We start from the raw sequence: 27,548 nt of genomic DNA, 5'->3' as shown, positions 1-27,548 counted from the left end.
GCAAAGTCAACAAATTAAATACTGTACAATTTTTAAAATCCAGAATTGGAACATAGTGAGATGTACCGTTGAGGTAGGTTGTGGAAACAATCATTATTTTTGTCACAGCATGAAAAATAAAATACATTATTATCTCGTTATAGTTCCACACACACTTAATGACAATAGATGCTCTCTGCGAAAAGGCTCAATATAAAAATGATCCATTGAAATGAACACGTTTCCTGTCGTAATGACATTGATAAAGTGCTCAACAGTAAAGTGTGGCCTCTTAGTACAAGAAAGTATTTCCATTGTAATGTTTTATGATGATTATTATTATGATTGTCGTCATACATTTTTAAGTACCCCTTTCCTAAAAAAAAAAAAAAAAAAAAAAAAAAAAAAAAAAAGACAGCAGGAACCAAAGAGAAAGTAGACAGCATTTTGCAGAAATGAAGACAAATCTTAACTCGGGACATACTTAACATTCAGAGATACACATTGGGGAGAAATAGTCTTTTAGTACAATATGTCCTTTGAATACATCTTTGTCGTAATGTTCTTTGAAACCGCCGAAGGACAATTTTCCTGACAATATGTCATACAAAGGGTAGCGTCGTAAGTCACAGACTTATTTCAGTACAGCTTTTCCTCAGCAAGTCCATCTGAAAACAAAAGGCAGGAAAACAAACATTAGCCAAGTGTAACAGTGAGTCTTCATGAGTGCTCTTGATAGAAATTACCTTGCTGCAGGTTACTCTGCAATGAATAATTGAGTTGATGCAACTCGGTGTTTTGGTCATGGCATCCCAACTGCAAAGTGAAGGGAGCTAAGGCAATGTTGTCTGGAGGCGGCAAGTTCTCTGGGGTGGTCGGGCTGAGACCGAGTGGATCAAAGTGTTGGGAGGTGCGCACAGTTTCCTGATGGAAGCTAAAGTCAGGAATATCAGAGCCTTTCTTTGAGACCATGTCCAGATCATTGAGGAGACTCTCTAAAACGCCATCATTCATCAGTTTAGTATGTACGGCAGAGGGGAGAGCAGCGTGGCTGGGCCACTGACATGAGGAGGAGGAAGAGGGCAGGCAGTCAGTGGGGGCCACACTTTGGAGCAGATTGAGGGGGCCACACATGTCAAACGTCGAAGCCAGCGAGGAGATCTGCTGAGCCAGAATGCTGATCTCCGTCTGCTCCATCTGGCTGTACTGGTCAGATGTCATGGAATGAGGGGAATGGCCGGGGGTGGGAAGACCGGAATGTAGTGCGTACTGGGGAACATGATGCACTTGGTGGAGGCTGCCCTCTTGTGGCTGCTCCAATAGGCTGAAGTCATCTTGATGCAGGGCGCTGTCCCCAGAGCTCTCACTCATGTCAGACACGGCCAAGCTGTCTGGAACTAATCTGGCATCGGATGCGCAAGCCGGGAAATCATAGGCTGGAGATGAGGGGGAGGCTGGAGAGAGAGCATTGAAAGTGGTGAAGACTCCCTGATCAAAGGTGAACTGTGAGGGGAGGGAGCGTTGAGGTGAAAGGTGGCAGGCGAGCGAGCCCTCCGGGTAGGAGTAGTAGGACGGAGAAGCCTCTGGGGAGGAGAGCAGCTGATCGGCGTATCTGTGCACATCCGTGTGGAGGACAAGGCTCAGCTCCTCCCGCTGCACAGTGGAGCTGGAGGATGCAGGGCTGTAGGGAGGGGTGAAAAGTACAGGGCTGTCCTCTAGAGGAGGAGGGGGGCTATCTCCATAGTGGTTGTATTTATCACAGTCCACCCTGGCTTTGGAACATGCCTCCTCACTTTGGCTGTTTGGATTCCTCTGCCTCTTACAGCCTCTGGAGTGGTAACTGTCTGTCTGTTGGCTTTCCGCCGGGGAGGATGGCCTCAAAGGATCGTCGCTCATTTTCCTCTGCAGGAATTTGCCCTCTGTTTCACTGAAGGACCACAGAACAATTTTGAATTTTTAGAAAAATACATTTTTCAACAAAACAAGATGAACCAAAAGACACTGCAACAAAATTACCTCAGCCAATAGCACTGAACTTCAGCTCCTTTTGTTTGGGCACACTGCATAAAACCCCTTCAGAACCCCAAATCTCCCAAAAAGGTATTCAAGTCCCCTGTGGTCTTGTAGAAGCAAAACTCCAGTGCCACTCCTTCTCGCCATTACATTACACTTCCACAAGGCCACAGCATTCAAGGTGGGCTGAACTGCAATTGCTATCAATACCCTCTTGGCTTCCTCATTTAAAAAAAAAACATAAAGACCCTGTAATGTAATTTCAGCGATTTGTTTCTGTCAAATGTGTGAAGATAAGTGCTGACAACTGAGACTGAGAACAATTGAGTACGGAATTGTTGGGATATAGCGTTAAACTCTTTTTCACTATTTCAGTTGTCTGGATTTTTGGGGTGATTTTTGGCACAAGTCGGCCCTCCCCTACTTCTATAAGTACTGAATGCCTCCATTCCATCAGTGGCTATTCACAGCAATTGCGAGTTATTTAGTCATAATAACAACCCATTTCCATTACCACAGCAGTTAGCTAGCAAACTATGCTAAAAAAAAATGCACCTTCCCTGAAGTGATGGGTTTGTGTTATTTGGGCTACAATGTCTCAGTTATGTGGACCCACGCACGCGAGGCGGTGCTGAATTGGACCGCCCTGGCGGTCTGCGACCCAGCTGGCCAGCTAGAGGCGAGTGAGTTAGCTGGCTTGCGGACCGGTGGCGGCGCCGTCCAATTCGCCACTGCCTCGCCCACAGCACCCGAGAGATGGAAGGAGGGCTCTAGTTTTCACAATTTTGGAGCCACATTTTATATACTTGGTGATTTTTCCATTTATTCAGATTTAGCAGACTCGTTAAGAACACTGTTCTCAGTGTCAAACTAATTATTTTTTTTTTTTTAAATGACTTTACAGGAGCTTTAAATGGTCTTCCTTCTTGTATTTGTCCCCACAAATAAACATAGGGCTATAGAAAATGGCACTAAAGAGGCTAAACATGCATACGAAGAGCAAAGACATCTTTTCGTTTCCTACATTTGACAAAAACATGGTAAACATTTTAATGCAAAGCACAGAATAAACGCCTTCCGCAAATTACCACATCTACATTCACCACAATGGTAAGTAGTAATTTTAACAATTGACTTATCTTTCTATGCCAGTCCATCAAAATATTGCTTAACGTGAAATCGGTGCAGAAAAAAAAGGTTGGGGACCACTGTTTTAAATGATGCATGGTCTTTTAATAATGGTGGAAACATTTGCTCTACCTGATGATGAAGTTAGCGCAGCAGATATATGTAGGCTGGCACTGAGACTCTTTGTTAGCACAAATGTAGCTCCAAGCCCATGACAGATCTTTGCGCTGAAGTCTCAGCACCATCTGCACCTGCAGGCTCTCGTCTGCTTGTACTGAAGAAGAAGGAAGCACATATATTTATTGTATGATCATGCACAGTCACAAACATAATTCTTCTCAAAATCACAATGGAGGTGTTTGGATAAGGGAAGCTAGAGCCAAGTAGGCAAAATTAACACCACTCTATCATGACTGTCCAAAAGAGTTTAGGTCAAAATTATTTTTGGGCTTGTTTAAAAAGGAACTTAACGCCTTATCACATGCAAATGTATGCACAAAAGTACATTTGCATGTGATTTGTGTAACTTTTTAGAAACATTCTTAAATTTACTGTATATGTGATAATACATTGTTGCATTTTATTGTATTAGTTATGTTTTTATCACGTTTACATGAATAAAAATGATGCATTTAATGGCAATAAATTGTCTTTTTTATGGGGTGTGCAAGGGAGTGCCAGCATATTGAAGGTGGTGTGTGTCATTTATTTCAATAGGTAAATTACAAAAAGGAAACTCATATTTTATATAGATTCACTAGAAAGAGAGTGAAGCCTTACATGATCTTTTGATTTTTTTATCATCATTTTTATGGTTATAGTTTTAGATATGTATAGTTTACAGTGGACAAAAACACAAAATTCCCCTCCAGGAAGTTCGTATATTACAGAAGAAACAATAGAAATTATTATTGATGTAGAAATTAGGTAGGAATTGGCCTTCTGAAAAAAACCTTCTCTGTGATTAATGAATCTGTATTCAATATGAGTTTCACTTTTTGAATTGAACTACTAAAATGAATGAACTTTTCTAAAATATTCTACTTTATTGAAATACACATGTAGGTGTCTTATGTGTCCCAATTGAGTGCTTGTCTGCAATGTTAATGTGCACATGGAAGCTCAACGAAAACAAATAATATGAATAATTAATGACCGCAAACCAGCTTTCAATTGTCTTCGAGTAGCTTACACTCCTGTCAAGTCCAAATTGTTGGAAAAATACAAATTTAAAAGACGGACCTCAACCCAAAGCACAGTTTACTAACCAAGAAAGCTAACACTGTTTGTGTCATTAGAGCGTTATGAAAAATTAATAATTAATAGTTAATATGTTACTTACATAAACATCTGTGATGATTCACAGTGAAAGCTAGATCTTCAGGGTGGACTAGGCTGTACCATGATCGCCCAACCATTTCTTTTGCTGAGTAGCCCAAAAAATATAAAACACTGAAAGAAATAAGCAAAATATTGGTAAGAATACACAGAATACCATGAATATGATCTCAGTGTAAGATGTGACCTGATTGTACCTGTCTGAGAGCCAAGTGAAGCTCATGTCGAGCGTGTGCATGCTGTCGAAACTGGGGCACAAGTGCAACTCCACGCCCCTGAGGCGGTCCACCGTGGGGGTGCACAGGGCCACAAAGAGGGGCTTGCCTGCAATACCGAGGGGGGAGAATGGGCATGGCTCTGGGAAGGACTGGAAGCTGCCTCGAACCAGCGTTGAGCAGCTGTTATGCTGTGGCTTGAAGGTCTTGGAGGTATGCATGCTACATACAAAACTCCTCTCTACAGGAAAGAAACAAAAAAAGTAGACTTGTTGTACATACTTCATTCAAAAGCCTCAATTTTGCATTGGTAGCACATAAACAGACAATCTGCTTTGTGCAAAACAACTCGATTTGCAGTACTTGTGTGTAATCACAGTTAGCGTTCTATGTTCAGCAACCTTTTATTTTTTTTACATTTACATTAGTTTGAGCTTTTTTCTCTCCTCTAATTGTGGTTATTTTACATTGAGAAAAAAAGCATAATCGGTCATATCATTGCTGCCCAATAATAAACGTATACAGTGTTAATAAAAAGTCTAAACACAGCTGCAGAACAATTTAGGTTTTTTTTTGGGTGGCAACTGTGTGGGGGGCAAATTTTTGCCCCCCACACAGAGGGGTACTTTGCCTAAAATAGGGGCACATCTCCAAAATGGTCTGCCACCTTCGTGTGGCTGTGAATTAGACAATCACATTCAAACTCCTGCTAAACGGAAGTCAGCACACACCTGCCACCAAAGTGCCTCTAAGCAGTGTTGTGTTAATGCCAAACATCCAAATGTTATGGTCCGGTGAAACAAAGGTTGAACCTTTTGTCCCTAATTCCAAAAGGTATATTTGGCACAAACACAACATGGCTTATCCCCAAAAGTATACCGTACCTTCAATGAAGCATGGTGGTGCCAGCATAATTCGCTGGGACTGTTATTGTTCATCTGGAACCTGGGGCCTTAGTCAAGGTGGAGGGAATTATAAACAGCTTCAAATACCAGTTCAGTGTTTCAAGCTTTGTGCTGACTGCCATTTAACATGAATTTGAATCAGTTAATTCTGAACACAGCCACATCCCCTCTTATAAGAGGGTGTGCACATTTATGCAAGAACATCTTAGTTGTCTCTTTTTACTTATACTCTCAAAAATATTGTTGTTTCCAGTTGTACAGGTTAGAGGTCACACCAATAGAGGAAAAAGTTTTGAAATTATTTATCTTGGGCTCATTTTTAAAGGCTCAAAAACCTAGCATTTGAGCAGGGGGGTGTAGACTTTTTATATTTCCTGTAGCACCACATTTTGTAAAGAAAATCTCACAGACACACACACACACATACACGCACACAAATAGGACATGCAGCAATGTGTAAATTTTTGTTTTTCATCAAAAGTTATAAGTTTTGTGTTAAAATGCATTTGCATAGATGACCACAATATATTGTACATCCAGTGTTTTTTCTTAATGATAGATCATATAAACATAGCTTTAAAAGAAAACGTGAAACTCCCTCGTTCATAACCATCAAAGATGAAGAATGAACCATGTCCACTGAAATCCTTAAGAAAAAGCACTTTAATTCAAATGTAACCAGTGCCTGTTAAATTGTATCATAAAATGATTATCCCATATAGGTCAAGAAATACATATTTGGATTCCAGTCATTAAATATATTTCATGGTGAAGATATCATTTTAGGCCGATATTAGGATCTCGAGAATTGACATAAATGCAGAAATGTGACGACTGTAAGTGCTCCTCAGATCTGTTTGGCACAAACAAAATCTTTGTGGCGGACTATTGTTTTAATTTTTTCCCAAAACTCCAAGATGTTTTTCAGTATTACCTGATGATGGGGTCTTTTCACTGTGTCCCTTCAGGATGGGCTCAATAATTTCAATGTCCCTGCAGTCCACCATATCATATATGGTGTCTCCTTGAAGGACATCCACCTGAGAACGAAATGAACAATTTTACCTTGTGAAAAATAAAAAAGTACAGTTTCTGTTTTTAAAATGACAGCGTATTTACAGACTCACCATGGAAAGGCCGAGATATTCCGATACATTTTCAGACACGTAGACCAGCCTTCCTTGGACAGTAGTGACGAGGATGAAGCCATGCAAGGCTTGGAGAAAGGCCTCATAGGGAAAAGAGCAGGGGAGAGCCTCGCCAGTAGGAAGTCCTGAAGGAAAACACGTGTGAGTTCATCCTCAACACACGCCCTAAAAGAAGCCAGCTATTCTCGACTCACCCTGGATGAGAACCGACTTCCTGATGTAGGTGCACACAGCAGCCATGGAGTGCAGGTAGGAGAGTCGCTCCTGGTCCTCCAAGGGGATGGGAAGCAGAGCTCGCATATTCCTGATCTCAAAATTGATGTGGTCCCGCCGAGCTTTGGATGCTCCTTTGGTGGATCTGTGAGGAACCATGGTAGCCGACTTGAAGCAAACTAAAGCGGGGAAACTTGTCACCAGTGCCTCACTTGCATCTCAAAAACGAGTTGTGCGTTCATCATTGGCTTCTTTCAAAAAAAAGAAAAGAACGCCATTTGTCTAAACTAACCCTTTTTTTTTTTTTTTTCAAAGAATCAAATCTATTGAGAGGGTTCGAGTCTCCTTTCCCTCCACAAGAAAGCCGACTTTGAACATGAATGGTTCCTATGGAAACTGCTGTGATGAGAAGCTGTAGTGTCTGCAGTGGAGGATGAGGGCTCTCAATGGACTTGGTGCGCGTGTGTGTGTGTGTGTGATCATTATCTGTCCTGAGCATTTTTATAGCTGCTGGGGGCTTCAGTGTGGGGGCGTCACACTCAAAGGGGAGGTTGGGCTTGTTCTGAATAAAGAAGCTACAATGGGAGAGGGCACCCCACGTCACAAGGACATTCACAAAAGTGCCACAAAAGGAGAATCATGTTCATTTTTTCACTCTGGCTACTCACATTAAAGAGGCAGATAATTACATCATTAAATACAGCGTGGTTGAGGATGCACTGCAATTACCTGAGGACAAGGAGCAGGATAAAGGCTATTTTATGTACTTTACTATGAACAGTATGCCTTAAATTGATGACTATTTATCCAGCAAGCTGCTTCTCTACCAAGGCATCAGATTTCCCAAATGAATGCTGTGAATCTGTGATGTCACAATACATACAGGAATATAATGTACACTCTCACACCTCATAATATCATCGGATGAGATCCAGGGCAAGACAGCTGGATGTAAAATGTGTGGCAATACTCTGTTTCGAGTCAATTTTAGTTTTCCATTCATCAGATTTCTCTAGTTCAGGGATGCAGGGAGCTGGAGCCAATCCCAGCTGACTTGGGCTATCAGTCACAAGGCGCATATAGAGACAGGCAACCCTTCACACTCACATTCACACCATGACTCAGTGGAAACTGGACAGGCGCTGCCTGCACGCAAGTCAGGCAAGTAAACCACAGAACCATCAGTGACCCATTTCAATGGTATTGTTTTTTAAATGTACTCTTGTTTTTGTTGTTTTTAGAATTGCATTGCAATGGTGTTAATATTGTGACCCTCTCATGTAGCTTAATTAGCCAGTTAAAAAAATGCAGTTCCGTTGTATGCTGCTGAAAACTGCAACCAGAATAATGAATATAGTTGATTTAATTCTTCTCTGAAAGTGCCAATCATCCATTAATTCATTTTCTATACATTTTTAAATACAATTGAATGTATTATACTGATTAGAATTCCTCAAGTGGAAATTCAATTCAAACTCTGTTGTATATTTTGTGTTGTTGTACACCACACCACACAAAACCAAAACACATTCGTGCAGTGATGCAAGGAGAGATGTCATAGTGAAAGGGGCGTGCAAAAAAGTGCTGTCCTTCATGAGCTGGGGCATGGGAACTGTGCCTTGCTCAAAGGCACCTGGATAGTAGCCTCCAACATCTAATTACCATTTTTACATTGGGTTTTTTTCCAGACGAACTACATCCCATTGCAGGTGTCCTTGTTAGGGTTGCGGGTGAGCTCCCTGAACCTTATCCCAACTCAGTGGACGAGAGGCAGGATACGCTCTGAATTGTTCGCCAACCAGTCGCAGGGCGCATATACACAAACAACCATTCACACTCACAGTTATACCTATAGACAGTTTAAACTTGCATAGGTATCAAACTTATTTTTGTCGCAAGGCCACACTGTATTTATGGTTTCTGGACCGTTATGACTTTGGAACAATATAAATGGTGGCCTCATTATATTATTACATAATACACCAACAAATTGATGGATAATTAGTTTTGAAATCAGTAGTCAATGTTATTTTCAAAGGGATTTGGTACAAAAAAAAATGCTTATAATATACATCAATTTGCAATTTTGGTACAAAAGAACATAAGGAAGACCCCCATATTTGCTTTCGCGGGCATAGGAAATAATGTGGCAGGTCAGATCTGGCCCCCAGGGCTTGAGTTTGACACTTGTGGTTTCGAGTTTTCAATCAACCTAATATGCATGCTTTGGACTGGGGGAGAAAGCCAGAGCTGAAGAAACCCCACACAAGCATGGGGAGAACATGCAAAACCCACACAGGAGATTCAAACCCCGCACTTCATCATTGAGTCAGACATGCTAACCACGAGGACACCGTGGAGCCCCAATGTTGTGGTCTGTTCTTTCAAGCCTAAATGTTCTCAGCTGTCATGGGTCAATCCGGCCACAAAGGGCATTAGGCACAGTTGCACTGACCTGAACTTTCTCCGACAGAACACGCGCGTGTCATCCACACGCACAAGATGGGAGACGCATGGTGCATTTACGGGACGTTTGCAGACGTTGCACCAAATTGTCATGTTGACGCTGAAAATGCCACCTGACGGGGAAAAACACAAGCTTCACTTTATTTTTAACAGACAAGTAAGTGAATCATTGCGTTATCAGAAGATATACGGTTTGATTTAAAATATATGATTGTGGATATTTTGATAATATTTAACCAAAACGGTGCTCTTCATCTCCTAGTGTCAACATCTTGTGTGTGTGCGTCTCCCTTTTTTTAATTGGCTCAAACCTGAAGCTTCTCATCCAAAGGGGGGGAGAAAAAAGAAGTGCAAAATGGGATAGTGTTACTTGTTGTGACAACAGCACAAGTGGGTTATATTTAGTGGAGAACCCCCTAAAATAACCTGTGCATGGATGTCAGCTCTCGCTCGCAAATTAACGGGTAATGTAATGTTTATATAAAAATGTCTTATCATTTCATTTTTAACCAAATTACCTGTAATGTCTATGTTGGTAGCATGCACATGAACAGTTTCCAAACCATTTTATGTTTTCATTAAGATTATCAGGATTGTACTCTTATAACACACTGAATCTTTTAGTTTGGGACTTAGTAACTTTATATGTTATATATTGATATTGTATATAACAATCATTTCTGGGGTGGTCTGGCAGGAACGTTTCCCCCCCCCCCATTTTTCAAACAGCATTGTATTTTGTTGTTGCATAAACTTACATCCACATGTGTGACTTGGTGGGTGCATGAATTACTAGAGTATTAGTAATAATAAATATAAATATGTATATATAAATTACAGCAGCAATGTAAGGACTCTACCTTGACAAAAAATGCTTAGTTTTGATTGACGCTGTATGAGAGGTATGCAATTTTTTTGTCTTTTATGTAACTAGTTATTAGGTCTCACTGTGATGCAGATCCAACAACACCAAAAACATCATTATTAACTTTGTAAACATGAACATTTGATATAGTTCTCGTATTGGAAATAATTACATTGCAAGCAGTATAGAAAATGGATTCCTAGTTAAAATTAAAATTAGTTAAATTGGTGTATGTTTATCACGCACCATACGGAGAACTGTTTATAATATTTTGGTGACCTCATTTAACTTCACGAGATGTGCAAAATATTAACTCTCGATATGATGCAGTGTGGCGACACGGTGGCTGTCTAGTTAGAGCGTCTGCCTCACAGTTCTGAGGACCAGGTTTCAGTTGAAATCCGGCCTCCCCTGTGTCGAGTTTGCATGTTCTCCCCGTGCCTGCGTGGGTTTTCTCCGGGCATTCCGGTTTCCTCCCACATCCCAAAAACATGCATAATAGGTTAATTGAAGACTCTAAATTGCCCCTAGGGGTGAATGTGAGTGCGAAAGGTTGTTTGTTTATATGTGCCCTGAGATTGGCTGGCAACAAGTTCAGGATGTACCCCACCTCCTGCCCGATGATAGGTGGGATAGGCTCCAGCGCACCCGTGACCCTTGTGAGGATAAGCGGCTCAGATAATGGATGGATGGATGATGCAGTGCAGTGCTGCCACACAACAATACACTTAACATTGTCAATCACAATTCATCCATCCATCCATTTTCTCGACCGCTAATCCTCACAAGGGTCGCGGGCGTGCTGGAGCATATCCCAGCGATCTTCGGGCGAGAGGCGGGGTACACCCTGAACTGGTCGCCAGCCAATCGCATGGTGCATAGAAACAAACAACCATTCACACCTATGTGGAATTTAGAGTCTTCAATCAACCTACCACGCATGTTTTTAAGATGTGGGAGGAACCCGGAGTACCTGGAGAAAACCCATGCAAGCACGGGGATAACATGCAAACTCCACACAGGCGGGGCCGGGATTTGAACCCCGGTCCTCAGAACTGTGAGGCAGATGTGCTAACCAGTCGACCACCGTGCCGCCGCAATCAAAATTCAATGAACTGATATTGGATATAATTAGATTGTGGAGATGTAATATATAACAAAGTCAACAAACTTGCAGAAGCCATCACCAACAAAATAGAACAACTTGTAGAAATGTATTCAATGTTTGGGTACCACATTACAATAAAGATACCCTTGTAAAGTTGTATAATTGTCATTTGGTTTGGTTTATTGATATTCCGCCAATTTGCAACAGAAGACATATCAAGACACCTTTATTGGACCGTGCTTCTCACACAGTGAGTACTTTGGAGACAATAAAAAAAATCCTCCCCTTCGAGAGGAAGAACTGAAACAGAGAGACAGTGGGCGGAAAAACGCATTTTCCAAGATTTAATAAACCACTATAAGGTCATTAGATAAAAAAACGCAAGAATCACCTTCCCGCATTTAGCTCTGTGTTTTGCCGTCTTTGTTAAAACTGGAACTGTATTAATCATACTTAGGGCCTGTTTTACTGGGTCCCTTTGGCTATTTACTGTATAATTGGTAGACGCTCATCATGATCATAGTCAAGTGCGACAGGAACTGTTAAAACATTTTCTCCTTTATAAATGTTTATTAAGAATTTATAGCATCATTAAAAATTTACAAACCATCATGTACAGTAAAATAGTACCAATGTTTGCCTTAGAGCCGGCACAGTGAGCAACTAGTTAGCACATCTGCCTCACAGTTCTGGGGACCGGGGTTCAATCCCCGACCCCGCCTGTGTGGAGTTTGCATGTTCTCCCCGTGCCTGTGTGGGTTTTCTCCGGGCACTCCTGTTTCCTCCCATATCCCAAAACATGCATGGTAGGTTGATTGAAGACTCTAAATTGCCCATAGTATGAGTGCGAATGGTTGTTTGTTTCTTTATGCCCTGCGATTGGCTGGCGACCGGTTCAGGGTGTACCCCGCCTCCCACCCGAAGATAGCTGGGATAGGCTCCTGCAGCCCGCGACCCTAGTGAGGATAAGCGGTAAAGAAAATGGATGGATGACTGCTTTGATGCTGTTTGTTTGTGTCAACCCTACATTATCATATTCTCCATTAAAACATTATGAAATCCTTTTTTTTTGGGGGGGGGGGGGGGGGGGGGTGAACTGAACAAATTTCCCATTTGCAAAGAGCTTTCCAAAGGATTTGAAATAGTACAGCTACATTGTTATTCAAGAGTCTGCAGAACACCGCATGTGGATGCATCATTGATTTGTGAGGAGCTGTGTGAGCCAATCATCTGTCAGTTTGTCTTCAGAGAGTGCATTAATCACTCAATTAATTGCCTATTGCAAGCTTCAGGTTTTGAAAATACAACACACTGAGCATAGTAGAGCCCCTTTAGCAGGTGACAAGATCATGGGCATCACACTCCTTGACAATATGACAAAGGTGTAGGTCGCAGGCCCCTGCATTTTGCTCTCTATCAACTCCAGTCATGTCTTGCTATGTGGTATGCACCTTCTACAATGTGATGTTTTTTCAGGCTCCAGCTTCTATCCTCTTGGGGCTCTTTAAATGCCTCTTTTCTCAAATCCCCCAATTTAGTGGCCGTGAGCTGAAAACTAGAACTTGAGTGAGGGAATTGGAGCGGGACGCGACAGGACAAGACAAAACAAACCACTCTGAACAAATCCTCAAGTCTGATTCTCAAGGCCCGATGGGATCGTCAGAGTCCTGAAGGGAAACTAGAGAGTAATTTGCCCAAGGCTTTCCCCGCATTAACGCCTGCGTCGTGGAGCAAGGAGGACTCCGGGGCCAGACAGAGGCACCCGGCATTGCCCTGCTTCCTGTGTGCTGTGGGGCCAGGCCGGACAGGGTGTCTCTACTGCCTCACTTTGAGCTCACCCTCCGTCTGTGGCCTGCACTTAACTGTGGAGATAACAGTGCCTTTATAGCTGATGGCTGGTGACAGACAGGAACACACTGCCAGGACACTACTACTGGTGGCAGGGGCAACGACTGGAGCAGAGTTTCACACACTAATGATGGGGACCCTGCAATGCAGCCGCACGCGTCTGACTGAAAGTCATTTGGCGTGTGGGGTGGGGGTGCCCGATGTTGTAGACACTGGGGGCTATCAGACAAGGCGACTGGGGAAGATATAACGCTCTGGAGTTGAACAGGAAGCATTAAATTGGGAGGCGAGGGGTTCAAAGTCTTGGAGTGATACAAATGGAGCTGGAACAGGAATGTTCAGTCATGAGTTAAAGCTGCTCCAAGACGTGAGGTTCATTACCCAGATTTAGTGCTGCACATTTTCAAAAATGTTTAACTGTGATGAGTAACATTAGTGCAACCTTGACAGTGACATGTCTGCTGAGAAGGCAACTAAATAATTACTGCAAATAATATTCAAGAGTACAACTTGAACTTTTCAGATGATTTCCAGTTTGACTGATATAGGAAGTGAAAACACTAATGTTAACAAGGTATATGCGGGCCTAAGGAAGTCACATTTAAGATCTTTGTCCATCCATTTTCAACACCGCTTATCCTGGTTAGGGTCGCGGGGCTCTGGAGCCTATCCCAGCTGACTTCGGGCAAAAGGCGGACTACACCCCGATCTGGTCGCCAGTCAGTCGCAGGGCACATAAGATCTTTGTTATGAACAATATTTGCATTAACAAAAAATATTACCATGTTACATATAGTCAGGTGCGTACCTGAAAGTAGTTCCTTCCCGCTCCCTGAAACAAATACCTGTATGTTAAGAGAAAAATATTTTACAATAAGGCTTTTTGTATATCACATCAAAAATAAACACTTCGGTGAGGCACCTTTTACTTTTATTATAAAATTCTTTTTCTGGGATCAAATACCCAGACACCCAGTATAATGACTCTGATTAACCCTAAATAAAGTTCCATTCGGCTTTTTCCAGACAATCGTACAGTTGCTTTGACCCGCAATTTCCAATAAAGAGCTTACAAAGCATTGTCATTGGCTGTTCAACGGTGTTAAAAAAAAATAATAATAATAAAAAATAAAAAAATCACTCAGGATCACCATGATGACAGGAGAAAATAAAGCACAGCGAGGAAAAAGAGAGGATTGGTCATCCCTCTAAAATTTAGACTATAAATGAGCAAACAGGTCAGGGAGGCTTGTAGAAAACTAGAGATGCTATTGTTGCTACAGTATTTACGACATACTGCTATTTTGTAGTGAGTGAAGTGTGATTTTATTTCCCCACACAAAGACAGTGCAGTCAAATGTTCTCAGATTTATTGACAGTTATAAAGCATATTGCACAAGAAGTCCTGACCAACTTTGATAATCTCCCCCAAAACAATAAAAAATAAAAAGGTGAGCATGTATGTGGATATTTGAATGTTGAATACACTGTATACAGTACTTTGTTCGGTTATCTCATGAGATTCATTTGTAGAAACCAACGGATATAATACACTACTATGCCATGTCATTGGCCACAATACAGTCGCTGGTACGACAGTCTGACAGCATTACCCATTTTGGAAAGCAAGGCACACTCCTTTAACTTTTTAAACTGTAAAGGGTGGGTTAAATCACAGCCATTAAAAATATAAGGTCAAAATATTTAAAACACATCCGTCTTTTGCATCATTAGCATTGCCTAAGTGGAGGTGTATTCATCATTATCAGAGCAAATGTGTTTTTGTCCCTGAAAAGTTCCATCACCAAAAGTCTTTACACACAAAAAAGGAAAAAACATCACCACCACACAATAGAATTTGAAAGAATAGCAGATTAATGATGGCCATTTAGTGTCACATCTGTTCGACTTGTTTACCGTGGCTGGTGTGCGCTCACTGGGTGACTAAGGACTAATGTGTGTTATGTGTCCATGTGAGTATGTGAATGTGTGTGTGTGTGTGTGTGTGTGAGCGCATTAGAAGTCAGATTTGCTTTGTGGTCTTTACTTGAGCATGGATCAGCATAATCTTGTCTCCTCTTTGACTGTTTTGATATGCTTCAGTGCCGTGATCTGCCATCTTGAACCTGCAGTGTAATGATTTGCAAACATTTATGGTGCAGGCCAGTTAAGTCTGCACAGTCAGGATCCAGGTTTCTGCTTGGTCTAACCCCATTTTTGGCCATTAGTTCTTAAAGAAATCAACAATGCAAAGATCCCATTGCCTGTATCACAAAAGCCTCAGTGCTTCTTCTTCTCCATACGAAGGTAACACACAGTGAGCTGAGGCTGTAAATACGAACTTGACTACTGAAAAGCGTCCTCAATATATTATTTTAAGTCTAGTCTGAATTAGCTTAAACAAAAATGACAGTGGGGCAACGATCCCTTCCTTATAAATACAGTACACTGTGCACAAGTCTTTTGGCAACGGCATATCTAATCACGCATGAAAAGAGCTTTGTATTTGGATTTGTCCATAGTTTGTTAGCTCGCAGACTACGTCCTGGTTCATAGAGTATGTCAAACTGACAGGAGATGCCATTATAATTCTGGGGGTTGGGTGGATCCAACGGTACAATAGTAAACAACAACAACAACAAAAAACACCAAAAGCACTATCCCTTTATATTTTTTTTGTAGGGGAAAGGGGTTTTGTAGTATTTCCGTAACAATGCTAAATGTATCCGTCCTATAATTTACTGATTTACAATGTCAAAATGAATGTTGTGAAAAAGGTTCATTATAAAATAAAACAAGTGGTGGCCAAAGATGTTTGGACTGTATATTTTGAGAACAAATAGGCCCGAGACTTTGACAGCAAAACATTTTTGAAAAATGCAAACAAAAGCAGCTGTTCAGTGATTCCTAGAGACTTGCTAAAACTATCATGGGAATGCAATACAATTGAATGTGGATGGAGAACATTTGTTTTAGAGAGTAAGATTTTAAGGCAGCCCTTAAGCAATTGTATTATGTCACCTGTAGCGGTACAAACTACAGAAGCACGTGCACGCGCTCATTGGGAAAGCGTCTGACACCACTTGGATTGTCCAAAAGAGCAAGAACTTTGTGATGCATGTTCATTAAAAGTGTGGAGTGTGTGAGGATGGCACACTATGAAATTGTATTATGATTCAGTCCTACATTTGGCACAGAAAATCACACTGGTGGAGGTGGTCGTGGTTGTGGTAATTCAGCAATTAAGTAACAGCACAGCCACAGAATTATATGTACTGACATGGGAAGGCGTTATTCGAGACAATGAGTGAGACAAGCTATGGAATCACAACTGCCTACTAAAATGAGCGTTGAATCACTATGGGACAGCGGGTGGCAGTTGAGTGCTCGCCGGGTGGTGGTGAGCGGAGCAAAAGTTAAACATGTCTTTTTTTTAACCAGTACAATGCACAATAATCAACGTCCCTGAACACAAAAAAATAAGTTAGCCTATTACCCCATTAGTTGCAAATGGACATGGTATGTGTATACATAAATGTACATTGTCATGATCATTTAAGTCTTTTTATTTTGAGACTGTGTTCAGATTTGTCTCTCACAGAAGCTTGGTTGTGCTTGATGACATCAACATTAGCTTTTGTTTTTTTAAATTTCCTCGTTCCTCCTATGCTTCGAAGTCTATGATTATCATAGGCTGATTGAATTTTTAGAGACAAAAAAGAAGAGAGAAGGTGAGCAGGTCTCACCCATTTTTCGTCTCCTTTTGTGAAACATCCTGAGCGAGAAAATCCACTGAGTCCAAACAAGTCCCTTTCAGGACATTTTGGATAAGTAGGGAAATTAAATCCAGCGCAGATCTGTATTTGACATAACAGTCCCTCCACGCGCAACTAGATCTGGCAGAAAAAAATAATAATCTGCTTCTGCTTCACATTCAGCTATACGTCAGCCATGGGGGGAGACGATCGGCCTGCTGATGTTGCTGTTGGTGGTCATGGCAGACAGTTCCCACCTGGAGAGAAGAGGAAGAGAGTTGAATGGTTCTAAAATCATGAAAGGTTGAATAGTGTTTTTCAATAACGTTGTTACACTATTATGCAGTAGTTATTTTTTAACATGACAGTTAAATCTTTAAATATTGCCATAAAGTTAAAGGTTTTAATTGAAATAAATAAAAAATTATTGGAGATTGGGTTGGGACATCTGCCACACAGTTCTGAGGATCCAGGTTGAAATCCGGCCTCCCCTGTGTGGAGTTTGCATGTTCTCCCCGTGCCTGCGTGGATTTTCTCCGGGCACTCGGGTTTCTTCCCACATCCCAAAAACATGCATGGTAGGTTAATTGAAGACTCTACATTGCGCATAGGTATGAATGCGAATGGTTGTTTGTCTATGTGTGCCCTGTGATTGGCTGGCGACCAGTCCAGGGTGGACCCTGCCTCTCGCCCAGAGTCAGCTGGGATAGGCTCCAGCACGATCCTTGCGAGGATAAGTGGTATGGATGGTTGTACCGTTTTCAACATACTGTATATGCCATCTTTCATCTAAGCTGACACATTTGACCGTCACATTCCTTTTAACTTTTTGATGAGATTAAATGGGGAATACATAACTTTCCAAACATATTAAACTCAAGTAAGATTACTACCCTCAATCAAGTAGATGTGTGACATTAATTGGATGAGGATGAGGGAAGGCCGTGATGTAACATGAGAACCAGGAGCAGGGGGTGACTACAGGGTCTCGTACCGACCTGATGACAGGTCAGAGGTTGAGCTCCAGATTGTTATCACTGGCTCTGGTTTCAACACTCAGTCCCTCTCAATTGCTTTGTTCGTTTTGTTGTGTCGTGCACGCTTGTGTTTGTGTGCGTGTGTGTGTGTGTGTGCGCTGGAGACCGGAGATTGGCACTGGGGCATGAGATGCCACCGAGGGGCAACGGGAGTTAACCAGATTCTTCTCTCAAGCTCTCACACACGTACACAAAACATCTTTACGGGTTACAAACAACTCCAACACTAAAGTGGATCTTGTGCAAGGTGGAAGTGATGATGCAAGAGAAATGAAAGTCAAGTTATGCATTCTTGTGTCAAGTTATGCAATGTTGTAAAAACTATTTTACTTTTAAAGCCAAAGTCTATTTATGTTGTGTTATGAAAAATAAGCTTTAAAAGATGTGAAATGATAATTATGGATGATTATTATTCCATAGAGAGTAATGCACAGACCAGCCATAACATGATGACCACTTGCAATACAAGAGCTGTTATTATATTAACATTGTTGCTACTGGCTGCAACACTGATGGTATTGAATGTAAACCTGCCACTTTCATTGATGTTTCATCTGATTTGCACATACAGTGGAACCTCGATAAAACAAACCCAGATAGGATGGATATTGGATAAAAAGGACCGTCGGGACTGAACAATGTGTCCAAAAATACTTTCCATTTGTCACTTAAAATGCTGTTGACAAAGTCTGTTAGTTCTAGAATTGGTCACTGTTTACTGGGGCTGTGGTGCAATGCAGACAGAGAATGGAGAATTTCCAGGTCACAGATATACAATATGACTAGATCCAATTCCAAAAAACGCGCCTCACCTGCCTACTTGGCGGCCACGTTGAATGTGGGGTATTGACGTGGCAGCCATCTGATGATGGTTAGATCTATTGTCTATTGTGCATAGAACTCGCCGCAGAAAGAGAGAGAGAGCGGCATGGCCGCGGTGTTAACTGACGAATGCAAAACAAGTCTGTGGAGTCTGTAACCTGCTTTTGGTGCAGCAACATTTTTAAAATTTTGTCAAACCATTTTCCTTTGGCAATAGATTTGGAACTAGGAAGCACAATAATTCCTCACGGCTCATGAAAGCGACTCGCCTATGATGAGAATTGTATGTCAACAATGACCAAGCACACCAGCATGGTAAGTTTGGATATGTGAAATGTGAAACTTTAAAGAATTTTCTAGCTTTTTTACAATATTTATTGAAAATAACTTTGGTACAGTACTGGGTGTTTTAGGCCACAAAAAGAAAAAGTGCTTCAATTTAGGGGTGACCTTGCATTACCCCCAACCCCGAGCTCTCATTTAGATGCTTGGGGGAGCAATACATGGCTTTCATTAATTTTTGAATTCATTTATTTGAATAAGTATTCTTATTTTTTTTTCTTATTTGCATAACTTAATTCCTTCATATCCTTTCCTCTGAAACTCAGTAGCAAGACAAATTCAAGGCACTTTAAAGACAAAAAGGACAGAACAACTTCAGCAAAACAAAGATGAGTGTCATTATTTTTGAAAATAATTTAGTAAAATAAATTGTGGCAAAGCACAGAACAGCAACACAGACAACAATATCTCAATTTAATAAATAGCAAACATTATAGAACAGGATGTTTGTCTGACCTGATATCATGTGGGAGCCCTGACTGCTCCAGACTGTACTGAATTACAGCTATTTTGCATAATGTCTTCAAATTAGGACCTGAAATAAAGAAAGGAGGATGAGTCATAGGATAGTGATAAAAGTGAGTCACCATTTAGAACAGAGCCATGTCAGAGAAATAAAAGCTGTTAGACATGCGCTATGTTACAAAAATCACCATGTTCAAGAAACAAGATGGAAAAAGCATTCACAAGCATCATGACATGACATGTCTGTGAAAACTGCATGAGGCATCAACATTATAAAATGTGTCAATCTATACAGAAAACGTCCACATCATTCATTCTGATAAAATTCTCACAGCAACTGAATGTGGTATGATATTAGGGGTGTCCTGATCCAATCTTTGAGATCAGAAATCGTTCCGATCTCAGCAAAAAAACAAGGATCGGATCAGACTATCTAAAATTCCCATATTAACACTCTGCTAAGGTGTTAACATAGTAGCAAGGCGTAAGAGTGAATGTTGCTTGCTTAAAGTCATTTATTGACACACAGTTGAAGTTCACTGTAAAACTAAAACACACAAGAATTACACCGACTGAATGTTCAAATGCATCACAGACTTAAGTTTCTTTCTTCGTTTTTGTTCAAAGCTAGCACACATTGAATGAAAAACATCAACGTGCTAACGAAAATTAGCATCAAACATGCGGCACTTATATATCTCAAAATAATGGATATTGGTAAACAAACGCTATATAAACATAAAAACAAGCAATATAACAATACTCTGGCATATATTCTTCAAACGCTGTGAAAAATGAGTGATAATAACATATTACTTTACTTTAACCCTCTGTTGCTGATTACTGTTCTCTGTTTGAGTAATATCACTTGATCAAGCCTTTTCAAACATTCCATACTACAAAATAAGTACATTATGTATGATCGGACCGATATAGGTCTCGGCCAAATTCAAATTTGCAATATCGGTATCGGATTGGAATTGAAAAAGTTGGCTCCAGACATCCCCATATGATATATATAACCAAATCTATAATGGTCAATGACAGAACTTAACTAAATTTGTCTTTGTGCACTATCACGATAGAATTGAATCAAGGGCTTTAAACGGAGAAAAGAAGGAGATAACTATACCTTTTTCCTTCTAAGAGCACAAGGTCAGGTGAGGCCTGTTTCCTCATTATGTACATACAAAACTTTCCAAGAATATAAATTGACAAATTTATTTGGTATCTGGAAGAGAACGCTTCAAATGCAGAGGGATCCCAGGTAATCAGGGCCATCACCTGATTAAACAAAATAATCAACTAAAAATCTGGTAAAGACCAGCAAACACAACCTAAGTGGATCCTTGTGGATGTTTAAAAAAGATACTTGAACTATCTACACATCTAACCACTTCAACACCAATCTCAACGAGGTTGGTATCCCATAGGAGATAGTCACAATCAAACCACAAGGTGCAAACTACTTCACTTCACACAAGGCCAGATGATTTGCTAGGGAACATCGGAAATCATAAAGTTACTTTATCCACTATTATTATTGTACAATGTTCTCAAATGAGGAAAAATATCTTGAAGAGACAGACTCATTTTCAAAATGACAAAATGTAATCATAAACACAAATTAGAATCTTACAACACTGAAATGGAATCAGTTTACATTTGCTACCTTGGACATGGTCTTGGTATGTCATGCATACTTTTACCATTGTCTTTGACTCTGGATGACCGTAGATGTCACACTTTTACCATCATATGAGTAACAGAGAAAAAGCACACGCAATGAGCATGTGGCAGTGTAAACCACTGGGATTCTGCTTGGTACTGGCGCCTCTTGTTTGTGTGCATGCTCAATCTAATGATGTGTTTTGTGTGCATGTGTGTGACATCACGGACTCATTCAGTCCACAGTAGAAGTCGCATTTGTTTTTGAAATGTGAACAACTACATAAAAAGATTGGATTTAACCAAAAAAACAAAAAAATCCTAATTGGGCATCAAGCTCTACAGTGTGAACATAGCCTCAGTTAGCCCTAAGTAAATTTAAAAGTCTTGGTTAAATATTTATTTATTTATTTATCATTTAGTCTAAAATTTAAAAGTTAAATTTTGCACTGAAAATGTTTATATATTGTTTGTTAAAAATACAGATATTTTTCCCAAGATGATGAATAATTGTGATTAATAATCGTGAATACAATATTGACAAAAGCAATAGTGGTTATCATATTTGGCCAAAATCGTTCAGCACTACGACGGACGGCCTCTCAGTTGTGTTACCCAACTAGGTTTCTCCTCAACACTGTGAATGCCATGGCAAATTCGTTGGCGGTTTCAAAATCTGGCCAGTAATCATTGAAAGGTCACAGCCTGTCAAATTTACACATTTGTGCCCTCGTCCAAGGTGGTCTAAAACATGACTGCCGTGGAAATTGGATGTAAGTGCAGAAGACGTGAGGTGTTGGTATAAGAAGGATGTTGGTAAGACTACCAATTTACATCATTTCTATGTTCATAATCAGACAAGGATGCCAGCTCTTATTTGAAAATACACCATGTGTAGAATTATTTGGCAAGTCTCATTTTTTAGGATTATATTTATGAATAACCACCCACGGTGCTTTAGGATAATCCAAAATGTTAATAATCCTCAAACAAGAATGTTTAAGAAAGTAACACTGATGTTTAGGCTCTCTCGGGAGATTATCAATAGGTGGATAATTATTAGGCAGCTATTGGTGTGCATAATTATTATGCAACTAAATCCCACCATCTGACTTTTTTTATTTTCATTTGTTTAAGCGAGAATTGTAAAAACAAAAAACTTAAAACATTACAACAGAAACTGATAAATATATATTTTTAAACTTGTCCAATAAAGCCACCCTTCTTTTCATTAACGGTGATAATCTTCCATCCATGGATCCTGTCAGTTTCTTGATTTACAGTATAGTCCAATTTTTTGTACAGCAGAAACCACAGTCTCTGCGGCATTTGTTCTGAGAGGTGTACTGTTTTCCTTCATTGGATATCTCATGTTTAAGAACTGCCCACAAGTTCTCAATTGGGTTCAGGTCAGGTGAGCAAGTAAGCATGTCATAATTTTTTCATCTTTCAAGCCTTTATTGGCCAGCCACGCAGAGGAATACTTGAATGCATGTGATGGAGCGTTGTCCTGCATAAAAATCATTGTCTTTTTGAAAGATACAGACTTCTTCCTGTAAAACTGCCTGAAGAAAGTCTTTTAATAACTGACAGAATGTTTGAGAGTTCATTTTAAGCCTATCCTCAACCCGAAAAGGTCCAACGAGCTCATCTTTAAATTATACCAGACCATACCAGTATCCACCTCAACTTTGCTGGCGTTTGAGTCGAGGTGGAGCTCTGTGCCCGTTAGTGGGACCAGCCAATGGCCCATCCATCTGGTCCGTCAAGAGTCACTCTCATTTCATCAGTATATAAAAACTTTGAGAAATCTGTCTTCAGATATGTCTTGGCCCAGTCTAGACGCATCACCTTACGTGTCTTGATCAGTGGCTTTTTCAGCTTTTTCTTATCTTGGCCATGGCTCTGAACATCTTGTACCTCGAGGTATTCCAGGTAGGTTGCAGTTCTGAAATATGACAACTTGAAGATAATGGGTTCCTGGTAGCTTCTTCTCTCCTTTTTCTCTCAACACGTTTCTTACGATCCTGTTGACCATCCGCAACAAAATGTTTGATGGTGCTGTGTTCACGCTCCAATATCTTAGATATTTGAAGAGTGGTGCATGAGAAACTTTTGATAATTTTTTACTTTTTAGAGTCAGTTAAATTAATTTTGTTTGCCCATTTTGCCTAAAGAAAAGAAGCTGCCTAATAATTCCGCACACCTTATATCGGGTGTTGATCTCCTTATGCCAAACCCACACTCATAATAATAAATATAAATATAAATATAAATATATAATATAAATATAAATATACAGCATCTGCTATGCTTAAATCCATGAACATTCAGTTTTATCCAGCTGGGAACTAGGAAATACAGCGGTATTTAACACGTCACCATTTTTTCCTCAAATATATTTCCAAAGGTGCTACTGACATGAAAATTTCACCAGTTGTTAGGAACAACCCAAGTAATCCATACATACAAAGACAGTAGAAGAAATAAGATCAGAAATTAAGTTGTGTGTAATAATGTGAAATGACTCGGGGAAAAAGTATTGAACACACAAACTGGTATTTATTTAATACTTTGTACAAAAGCCTTTGTTTGCAATGACAGCTTCAAGATGCCTCCTGTATGGAGAAACTAGTCACATGCATTTTGGCCCATTCCTCCACACAAGCAGTCTTCAAATCTTGACGGTTCCATGGCTTCTTTTATGGACCGTGAGTTTCAGTTCTTTCCATAGATTTTCGATTGGATTCACGTCAAATGATTGGCTGGGCCATTTTAGTCGCTTTATTTTTTTCTCTGAAACCAAATGAGTTTCCTTGGCAGTCGTTTTGGATCATTATCCTGCTGAAATGTCCACCCTCGTTTCATTTTTCATCATCCTCGTAGATGGCAGCACATTATTGTCAAGAATGTCTTGCTACATTTGCCCATTCATCCTTCCTTCAATAAAGTGAAGTTTACCAGTACCATTTACTGAGAAGCAGCCCCACACCATCATGTTCCCACCTCCGAACTTCACTGTTGGTATGGTGTTTTTAGGGTGATGTGCAGTGCCATTTCTCCTCCAAACGTGTGCATTATGGGATCCAAATTTTGCTCTCATCCAACCAGACTATATTTTCCCAGTACTTAATTGGCTTGTCCAAATGTTGTTCAGCAAACTTTAAACGAGCTTTGACGTGCTTGTTTTCCCCCCAGCAATGGGGTCTTGCGTGCATACAGGCCATGGCGGCGGAGTGCATTACTCAGTGTATTCCTTGTGACAACAGTACCTGCTAAGTATTTTTGAAGCTCTCCCCAGGTGGTCCTTGGCTCTTGGACAACTCACCTGATTATTCGTTGCACTCCTCTGTCAGAAATCTTGCGAGGAACAAATGATTGAGGCAAATTTATGCTGCTATGATTGGCCTTTCATTTTCGTATTATGGCCCCAACCATCCTCAATGGAACGTTCAGAAGCTTTGATATGCGCCTGTAACCAATGCCATCGTTATGTTGTGCAACAATTACTTTGCTATGGTCTTGAGACAGCTCTCTGGTCTTACCCAGCATGTGTCTTGACGTTGGCAGTGAGACCTTTTGTAGGTCAACAATTATGACTGAACCAGCTGATATTCATTTGCACTGACAAGGGGCTGAATTGATTATTTATAGATTTTAGGTGTTATCTTGGCTTATCATGCCTTCTTGCACCTCTCTTTCTTCATGTGTTCAATACTTTTCCCTGTGTCATTTCACATTTTTACACATGTAATTTCTGATCTTATTTGTTCTACTTTCTTTGTATGTATGGATTACTTGGGTTGTTCCCAACATCTGGTGAAGTTGTCAGGCCAATAGCACCTTTGGAAGTGTATTTAGTGAGAAAAATGGTGATGTGTTAAAGACTTATTTCAGCCGCTGTATGCCTAAAAGTGATATGGTCAAAATACTTGCCTAATAATTTTCTGCACACGGTATATTTAGAAAAAGAAAAAAAAGAGCGATGGATGACCTCAGCGATACTCACTGAAATCTAAGATGTAGAGGTCTGAATGATCCATGAGGTCAAATTCATCACCCATTCCTTGCTCAGGACAGGGACTGCAAAAAGAAAAAACAAAGAAAAGAATTTGTAGTTATCAACAAAAAATAAGAAATTAACACAGGTCAGCCTCCTCTTCTACTTCATGTCTCCGCAAGCCATAACCAAAGCTGCGATAGGTAATTGGAATATTTACATTTTCATCCAACTTCTTACCATATTTGATCAACGTTATTCAAAAAGGCACAGATGATTAAAAAAAGGTGTGGTGGTCACACACACACCATTCGGCTCTCCTTATCACAGCCAGCTTGATTTAAGCCCACAGGAAGTCGAGCAATGCAGTAAGACAGGCTGGCCCATGCAGATAGCCTCCCAGACATGTGTTGCCATTTATATCACTACACATCTGTTTCCTGCCATGGCATGACGCGCGCGCGCCCACACACACACAAATGCGCACGAACACACATGCAAACACACCTGTAACACACGACGTATATCACAGCCAGAATATTTTAGCAAGGTAAAAGGTCTTAACTTTATTCAACCATCACAAATCAAAACCATCAAAATGTAGTACAATTATTTTTAACATGATAAAACCGACCAAAAGACATTAAAACCAGTAATGGTCAATTATTCAGATCCCCAATACAAAGAGAGCGCCCATTCCGATAAGAATATTGGCTTAATACAGGCAGAAAAAGCCCAATAAGGTGTTTGTAATGTAACCATGGAGACTGTCACCATCTCGATGCTACAGACACACATTTAGCACATTGCACTCTATTTAAAATAATTTATTCCTAAAAACAAAGTCATTCACGCCCAACATATGCAGACAGACAAGCAGCTAAATAATTACAACCCATATTGGATTGTATTGTGTACAAACCGATATTTAAGCCCAAGTGTCTGTATTGTGACAGAAAAAGTGGGATCGGTGCATCCCTACTTAGAAGTTGATTAAAATGTTTCAGGATCCCCCCACCCCTCGACTCATCAATCTCTATTTTTCTTTCCCGTTGTCTCCGCCATCGAGTCTCCCTTTTGCTGCGTGTTCAGGAAGTTGTAAGGGGTTTACATTGCTAATCTTCCCCAAACAAACACGGTTGAGGCTTAAAGCAGCTAGGAAAGGTTCAGAGCACGAGCACAGTCGTCCCAGAGGGCCAGCTGTAGAAGTCATTACGCCCCCTGCCCCCAGGAGGTGATTCACCCAGGCTTTTGGGGAGCCATCACCTATTCCCATCATCACAAGACTGGTGAGTCTTATCTCTGCTTCTCGTCCTTCGTATACTGTACTGGCAGTACCATCACTTAAGGGTCATGCATAAAATGTTTAGGTTTGCTGGGAATGTTGGTGTAAAAGACAATTAAAACCAAGTAATGGCCACTGCAAGAAACACAAGACAATGAGTACTTGAAGAAGCGCAGACTTATTGCAAAGACAACAATTATGCCAGATTGTAGAACCTTGCTCTCACCTACCTTAGTTGCTAGCATAATACTGTACGTAATGCAAGAAAATAGATTCAGTTCTGCTATTTACACACCTGCTTTGTTTTTGTACAGTAATACAGCCTAAGCTCAAATTGCTGATAAGACTGCTATGAGTATATACACATATGGAAAAAAGTACAGGTAAATAATGAAAGAAAAACCCAAAATGGTCAGTGAAATAACTTAAAACCGACAAAAGTAATAAATAACATTTAAGTAATAAATAAATACAATCCTGAAAATTAACCAATAAAAATCAGGCATTGCTTATGAATTGTATAAATCTGAATCAAATTAAGAAACAAACTAATGAAAGAGGCATGGACAAAAATGGTGGTAGCCTTAGAAAAGATTGAAAGTAATTAGACCACAGGGGCATGTTAAACTAGGGTGTGTTCTCTCTAATTGTCATCACAGGAGTCAGCCTGCCTATGTAAAGGGTGACAAGTAGTTACTGTATTGTTTGGTGACATGGTGTGTGCCACACAGAACATAGACCACAAAAAGCAAAGGAGAGGTTTGTCTCAGGAGATAAGACAGAAAATTATAGACATACATGTAAAAAGGGAAAGGCTATATTGTAAGGCCATACCTAAGCAGCTTGTGGTGTTCCACATATTATTAAGAAGGTTGGGGTCCATGGGACTGTAGCAAAACTTCCTGGAAGTGGCCAGAAGAGGAAAATGGATGACAAATTGAAGAGAGG

The 27,548-nt window shown here is 40.4% G+C and overlaps 2 protein-coding genes across 3 annotated transcripts in view; both read right to left on the bottom strand.

Annotated features, from left to right (window-relative positions):
• Positions 1 to 401: 401 nt before the first annotated feature.
• Positions 402 to 17,045, bottom strand: npas4l (neuronal PAS domain protein 4 like). The gene is made up of 11 exons (XM_061690230.1): positions 16,973 to 17,045; positions 14,035 to 14,071; positions 9,395 to 9,518; positions 6,921 to 7,084; positions 6,706 to 6,851; positions 6,513 to 6,618; positions 4,656 to 4,914; positions 4,463 to 4,572; positions 3,253 to 3,394; positions 726 to 1,906; positions 402 to 647 (listed from the first exon to the last, which is right to left on the bottom strand). Exons 3-11 carry the CDS (start codon positions 9,496 to 9,498, stop codon positions 619 to 621), a joined length of 2,241 nt encoding a protein of 746 aa, XP_061546214.1. The 5' UTR covers positions 9,499 to 9,518; positions 14,035 to 14,071; positions 16,973 to 17,045; the 3' UTR covers positions 402 to 618.
• klhdc3 (kelch domain containing 3) overlaps positions 14,582 to 27,548 on the bottom strand; it is a 55,898-nt gene continuing 42,931 nt past the window's right edge. For both annotated transcript variants that reach the window (XM_061690231.1, XM_061690232.1), the window contains exons 10-12: positions 25,325 to 25,398; positions 19,639 to 19,717; positions 14,582 to 17,238 (exon numbers count right to left, since the gene is read on the bottom strand). In XM_061690231.1, coding sequence (XP_061546215.1) covers positions 17,172 to 17,238; positions 19,639 to 19,717; positions 25,325 to 25,398 — 220 coding nt within the window. In that variant the 3' untranslated portion in view covers positions 14,582 to 17,171. The remainder of the gene's footprint in view (positions 17,239 to 19,638; positions 19,718 to 25,324; positions 25,399 to 27,548) is intronic.

The sequence above is a fragment of the Phycodurus eques genome, chromosome 11, assembly GCF_024500275.1.
Source record: "Phycodurus eques isolate BA_2022a chromosome 11, UOR_Pequ_1.1, whole genome shotgun sequence".
Taxonomy (NCBI): Eukaryota; Metazoa; Chordata; class Actinopteri; order Syngnathiformes; family Syngnathidae; genus Phycodurus; species Phycodurus eques.
This window is presented reverse-complemented; position numbering and strand designations above follow the sequence as displayed.